This window comes from Platalea leucorodia (assembly GCF_965183815.1).
Source record: "Platalea leucorodia genome assembly, contig: HAP1_HAP1_SCAFFOLD_678, whole genome shotgun sequence".
NCBI lineage: Eukaryota > Metazoa > Chordata > Aves > Pelecaniformes > Threskiornithidae > Platalea > Platalea leucorodia.
This window is the reverse complement of record NW_028120968.1, coordinates 1-6,814: the sequence shown is the minus strand read 5'-3', so window position 1 is coordinate 6,814 and position 6,814 is coordinate 1. Positions and strand designations below refer to the sequence as shown.

General features: G+C 69.0%; 1 protein-coding gene across 1 annotated transcript; it reads left to right on the top strand.

Moving 5' to 3' along the window:
* Nucleotides 1-343: 343 nt before the first annotated feature.
* On the top strand, nucleotides 344-5,958 carry LOC309604352 (putative transcription factor Ovo-like 1; the record flags this gene model as incomplete). Its single annotated transcript, XM_082339298.1, has 4 exons — nucleotides 344-443; nucleotides 2,417-2,553; nucleotides 3,674-3,833; nucleotides 5,620-5,958. Coding segments are annotated over 4 exons (736 nt in total), but the record flags the coding sequence as incomplete, so codon positions are not given.
* Between the last annotated feature and the right edge of the window lie 856 nt (nucleotides 5,959-6,814).

Here is a 6,814-nt window from a genome sequence, read left to right as displayed (position 1 = left end):
CCAATCAGGGATCTGGGATCTGGCACCAAAACCAACCGGGGATCTGGGATCCAGCACCGAAACCGACTGGGGATCTGGTGCCAGAATTGACCAAAACCTGGCGATCCGGCATCAAAATCGACCAAGGCTCTAGGATCCGGCGCCCGAACTGACCAAGGGATCCGGGGATCCAGTGCGGCGGCGACCACCGCCCAGGGATCTGGGATCCGTCAGCGCCCCGGCCCCAGGGAATCGGGCGCCGCCGGGATCGGCGATCCGGCGGCGGGCTGGTGGCAGCGGCGGGGCTCGGGGCCGGAGCGCGGTCGCGGGGATCCGGCGGGGGATCGGGGATCGGGCGGCGGCCATGCCCCGCGCCTTCCTGGTGAAGAAGCCGTGCGTGGCCACGGCCAAGCGCAACTGGAGCGAGCTCCCCGACGAGCAGCGGGCGGAGATCTACGTCCCCAGTACGGGGGGATCCGGGGGGATCCGGGGGGATCTGGGGGGGATTCGGGGGGATCTGGGAGGGATTCGGGGGGGATCCAGGGGGATCTGGGGGGATTCGGGGGGATCTGGGGGGGATTTGGGGGGATTCAGAGGGATCTGGGGGGATTTGGGGGGATCTGGGGGGATCCAGAGGGGATTTGGGGGGATCGGGGGATCTGGGGGGACCCAGAGGGATGTGGGGGGGACCCTGGTTTTTGGGGGGGGGGACCCAGAAATTTGGGGGGACCCTGTTTTTTGGGGGGCACCCAGGAATTTGGGGGTACCCAGGCGTTCAGGGGGGACCCAGGAATTTGGGGGGACCCAGGTTTTTGGGGGGGACCCAAGATTTTGAGGGGGGGACCCAGGTTTTTGGGGGGGACCCAGGTTTTTGGGGGGGGACCCAGGGGTTTGGGGGGACCCAGGTGTTCAGGGGAGACCCAGGTTTTTGGGGGGACCCAAGATTTTGAGGGGGGGGCCCAGATGTTGGGGGGGCCCCAGATGTTGGGGGGCCCTGTTTGACCTCCGCCACCCAGGGGGGACCCCGACGCCGGGGCCCTCCCGGGGTCACGGGGGTCACGGGGGCCTGCACCCCTTTTTTTGGGTGGGGGTCAGGGTGCCCAAACACCTGGGTCCCTTTTTGGGGGGGTCCCAGACTCCTGGGTCCCTTGGGTGGGGGTCAGGGTGCCTGGATCCCTTTTTTGGGGGGGTCCCGGACACCTGGGTCCCTTTTTGGGGGGTCCCAGACTCCTGGGTCCCTTGGGTGGGGGTCAGGGTGCCTGGATCCCTTTTCTGGGGGGGTCCCGGACACCTGGGTCCCTTTTTGGGGGGTCCCGGACACCTGGGTCCCTTGGGTGGGGGTCAGGGTGCCTGGATCCCTTTTTTGGGGGGGTCCCGGACACCTGGGTCCCTTTTTGGGGGGCTCCCAGACACCTGGGTCCCTTGGGTGGGGGTCAGGGTGCCTGGATCCCTTTTTGGGGGGGGTCCCGGACACCTGGGTCCCTTTTTGGGGGGGGTCCCGGACACCTGGGTCCCTTGGGTGGGGGTCAGGGTGCCTGGATCCCTTTTTTGGGGGGGTCCCGGACACCTGGGTCCCTTGGGTGGGGGTCAGGGTGCCCAAACACCTGGGTCCCTTTTGGGGGGGGGGGGGGGGTCAGTCTTTTGGGGGGGTTGGGGGTTCCCCGGGCGCCTGGGCCCCCGCCAGGCCCTGGGGGGGGGGGGGTGGGGGTGGGGGTGGGGGAGGGGAGGGTGGGTGCTGGGCCTGTCCCCCCCCCCGGGGCCCACGCGGGCGCCACCCGCCGGAACCCCATAATTTGGGGCGTCGCGGCCGGAGCCGCTCGACCGGTTGGGGGAACCCTGAAATGGCGGGGGGGGGGGGGAGGGGCCCCCCTTCCCCTCCCCCTCCCCCTCCTGCCCTGGGGTTTGGGGGGGCCCTGGGGGGGGGTGACATTGGGGGGGGCATTTTGGGAGGGTGACATTTGGGGGTCGCCATTATGGGGGTCCCCATTGGGGGAGGGCACATTTGGGGGGTCCGATTGGGGGGGGTCCATTTTAGGGGGTCCCCATGGGGGGGCACATTTTGGGGGGGGTCCCCATTGGGGGGTCCCATTTTGGGGGGTCCCATGGGGGGGGGTCCCATTAGAGGGGTCCCCATTGGGGGGCCACATTTGGGGGGGTCCTTTTGGGGGGTCCCCATTGGGGGGCACATTTGGGGGGGTCCTTTTGGGGGGGTCCCCATTGGGGGGGGGGTCCCATGGGGGGGTTCCCATTAGAGGGGTCCCCATTGGGGGGGTCCCATTGGGGGGGGTCCCATTAAGGGGGTCCCATCAGGGGGGTCCCTTTGGGGGGGGGGGGCACGTTTGGAGGGGGGGGGGTCCCCATTGGGGGGCCCCAGTGGGGGGTGGGCGGCATTTGGGGGTGCAGACCCCCCCCCAATCACCCACCCCCCCCCCCCCAGTTTGCCTGGGGGGCTGCCCCCTGCGCAGGGACCCCGAGCCGGCGGTGGGGGAGGCGCCCGCGTCCCCCGCGTCCCCCCTGGACATGACCCTGCCCCCCCGCGCCCCCCACGGCCCCTTCCTGCACCCCAAGGGCAAGGTAACGGGGGGGGGGGGGTCCCCAAAATGGCGGGGGGGTCCCCAAAATGGCGGGGGGGGTCCCCCAAAATGGCGAGGGGGATCCTCAAAATGGAGGGGAGTCTCCCAAAATGGCGGGGGGGGGTCTCCCAAAATGGCGGGGGGTCTCCCAAGATGGTGGTGGGGGTCCCCAAAATGGCGGGGGGGTCCCCCCAAAATGGTGGTGGGGGTCCCCAAAATGGCAGGGGGTCCCCCCAAAATGGCGGGGGGGGGGCCTGGGAGGTGGGTGTCCCCAAATTGGGGTGGCCCAGGGGGGCCTGGGACTGGGAGGGGGTCCCTAAAGTGGGGGGGGGGGGGGCTTGTGAATGGGGGGGGGTCCCCCAAACTGGGGGTCCCCAAGCTGGGGGGGGTCCTCATGACTGGGGGTCCCCAAACTGGGGGGTCCCTGTGACTGGGGGGGGGGGTTCCCCATGCCCAAGGGTCCCCAAACTGGGGGTTCCCCATGACGGGGGGTCCCCAAACTGGGGGGGTCCCTGTGACTGGGGGTCCCAAACTGGGGGTTCCCCATGACTGGGGGGTCCCAAACTGGGGCTTTCCCCAAACTGGGGGGGTCCCTGTGACTGGGGGAGGGGTCTCCATGACTGGGGGTCCCCAAAGTGGGGGTGCGCCTGTGGCTGGGGGGGTCCCCATGACTGGGGGGTCCCAAACTGGGGCTTTCCCCAAACTGGGGGGTCCCTATGACTGGGGGGGGGTCCCCCCAATCTGACCCCCCCCCCCCCATCTCTTGGCAGGTACCGGCCGGCCCCCTGGGTGCCCCCCTCCCCCCCGGCCTCCCCATGGGTGGGGGGGTCCCGTGACTGGGGGTCCCCAAACTGGGGGGGGGTCCCTGTGGTTGGGGGGGGGGGGGTCTCCATGCTCAAGGGTCCTCAAACTGGGGGGTCCCCATGACTGGGGGGTCCCCATGACTGGGGGGGGGGTCCCCCATGACTGGGGGGGTCCCCCCAATCTGACCCCCCCCCCCCAATCTCTCGGCAGGTACCGGCCGGCCCCCCTGGGTGCCCCCCTCCCCCCCGGCCTCCCCATGGGCGGGGGGGTCCCCGGGGGCGGGGGGGTCCCCGGGGGGGGTCCCCGGGGGGGGGGAGCCCTTCTCCTGCCCCGTCTGCCAGAAGAGCTTCGGCTTCCAGCGGATGCTGAACCGGCACCTGAAGTGCCACAGCGAGGTGAAGCGGCACCTCTGCCCCTACTGCGGCAAGGGCTTCAACGACACCTTCGACCTCAAGCGCCACGTCCGCACCCACACCGGTGCGGGGGGGGGGGGGGGGGGGTGGGGGGGGATGGGATGGGATGGGGATGGGATGGGATGGGATGGGGATGGGATGGGATGGGATGGGGATGAGGATGGGGATGGGGATGGGGATGGGATGGGATGGGGATGGGATGGGGATGGGGATGGGGATGGGATGGGGGGGATGGGGATGGGGATGGGATGGGATGGGATGGGATGGGATGGGGATGGGATGGGATGGGATGGGATGGGGATGGGATGGGATGGGGGGGATGGGGATGGGGATGGGATGGGATGGGATGGGATGGGGATGGGATGGGATGGGATGGGGATGGGATGGGATGGGGATGAGGATGAGGATGGGGATGGGGATGGGATGGGGATGGGGATGGGGATGGGATGGGGGGGATGGGGATGGGGATGGGGATGGGATGGGATGGGATGGGGATGGGGATGGGGATGGGATGGGGATGAGGATGAGGATGGGGATGGGATGGGATGGGATGGGATGGGATGGGATGGGATGGGATGGGATGGGGATGGGATGGGGATGGGATGGGGATGGGATGGGATGGGATGGGGATGAGGATGAGGATGGGATGGGATGGGATGGGATGGGGATGAGGATGAGGATGGGATGGGATGGGATGGGATGGGGATGAGGATGAGGATGGGATGGGATGGGATGGGATGGGATGGGGATGGGATGGGGATGGGGATGGGATGGGATGGGATGGGATGGGATGGGGATGGGGATGGGGATGGGATGGGATGGGGATGGGATGGGATGGGATGGGGATGGGATGGGATGGGGATGAGGATGGGATGGGGATGAGGATGAGGATGGGGGGATGGGATGGGATGGGATGGGATGGGGATGAGGATGGGATGGGATGGGATGGGATGGGATGGGATGGGATGGGATGGGATGGGATGGGGATGGGATGGGGATGGGATGGGATGGGGATGGGATGGGATGGGTGGGATGGGGATGGGATGGGATGGGATGGGATGGGGATGGGATGGGATGGGATGGGGATGGGGATGGGATGGGGGATGGGGATGGGGGATGGGTGGGGATGGGATGGGGATGGGGGATGGGATGGGGATGGGGATGGGGATGGGGATGGGATGGGATGGGGATGGGGATGGGTGGGATGGGGATGGGATGGGGATGGGATGGGTGGGATGGGATGGGATGGGTGTGGGATGGGATGGGGATGGGGATGGGGATGGGGGATGGGGATGGGGATGGGATGGGGATGAGGATGGGGATGGGATGGGATGGGATGGGGATGGGGACAGGATGGGATGGGGACGAGGATGGGATGGGGGCAAGGATAAGGATGGGGATGAGGATGAGGGTGAGGATGGGATGGGATGGGGACTGGGATGGGGATGAGGATGGGGATGGGGATGGGATGGGGGCAAGGATAAGGATGGGGATGAGGATGGGATGGGAGCAAGGATGGGGATGGGGACAAGGACGGGATGGGGACAAGGATGAGGAAGGGATGGGGACAGGGATGGGGATGGGGATGAGATGGGGTGGGATGGGGTGGGGACAAGGACAGGATGAGGATGAGGATGGGATGGGATGGGATGGGGTGGGATGGGGACAAGGACAGGATGAGGATGAGGATGGGGATGGGGATGAGATTGGATGGGATGGGATGGGACAGGGATGGGATGGGATGGGATGGGGCCAAGGCTGAGGACGGGGTGGGGGAAGGCCGGGGCCGGGGCCGGGGCCGCAGGCGAGGCCGGCGGCCGTGCCAAGACGGGGTGTCCCCCCCCCCCCAGGCGTGCGCCCCTACAAGTGCAGCCTGTGCGAGAAGGCCTTCACCCAGCGCTGCTCCCTGGAGTCCCACCTGAAGAAGATCCACGGGGTGGCCCAGCGCTACGCCTACAAGGAGCGGCGCGCCAAGCTCTACGTCTGCGAGGAGTGCGGCGGCACGGCCGACAGCCAGGACGCCCACCTCGCCCACCTCCGCCAGCGCCACCCCCACAGCCCCCTCCTCGCCAAGCTGGCCCGCAAGGCCGCCGCCGCCGCGCCCCCGCCCCGCCTGCCCGACCCCGCCCCCCCGCCTGGCCCCGCCCCCCTAGGGACACGCCCACTTTTTGTTTTGGAGTGGGGGAGGGGTATCTCTCTCCCCCCCCCCCCCCCCCTTTAGGGGTAGGGGTATGGATGCTGCGGGGATTAAACACCTCCCACCGCCAGGGGGCGCGCTGGTGGGGAAAGGCCACGCCCCCTTGGGGCAGGGACACGCCCCCTTGCGCTAGGGACACGCCCCCTTGCGCTAGGGACACGCCCAGATGGGATGGGGCCACGCCCCCCCTTTTAGGGATTAAACACCTCCCACCGCCAGGGGGCGCGCTGGTGGGGAAAGGCCACGCCCCCTTGGGGCAGGGACACGCCCCCTTGGGGCAGGGACACGCCCACACGGGACGGGGCCACGCCCCCCCTTCTAGGGGTAGGGGTATGGATGCTGTGGGGATTAAACACCTCCCACCGCTAGGGGGCGCGCTTACCGGTGGAGGCCACGCCCCTCTGGCTGGAAGCCACGCCCCCCCGTGGAGCACAAGCCCCGCTGTCTTGACGCGCCGGCCACGCCCCCGGGGGACCAGGCCACGCCCCCTCTGTGGGAACGCCCCCTCGGGCACTGGCCCCGCCCCTAGTCTAAGCCCCGCCCCACCCGAGCGCTCCCCCCCGCCCCTCGGGCAGGCCCCGCCCCCCGGCACAGACCACGCCCCCCTCCCGGGCTGGCCCCGCCCCCCCGGTGCTGCGTCGCGGGGGGAGGGGTCTCCATAAAGCTCCTGTTCACCCATGGGCGCCTGTGGTCACCTATGGGCGCCCCTATAGGGCCCCCTATAGGGCCCCGTGTTCCTCCCTCCCCCCCGTCCCCTATAGCCCCTCCCCCGTCCCCTATAGGCTCCCCTGTCCCCTATAGCCCCTCCCCCGTCCCCTATAGGCTCCCTTCTTCCCCCTATAGCCCCC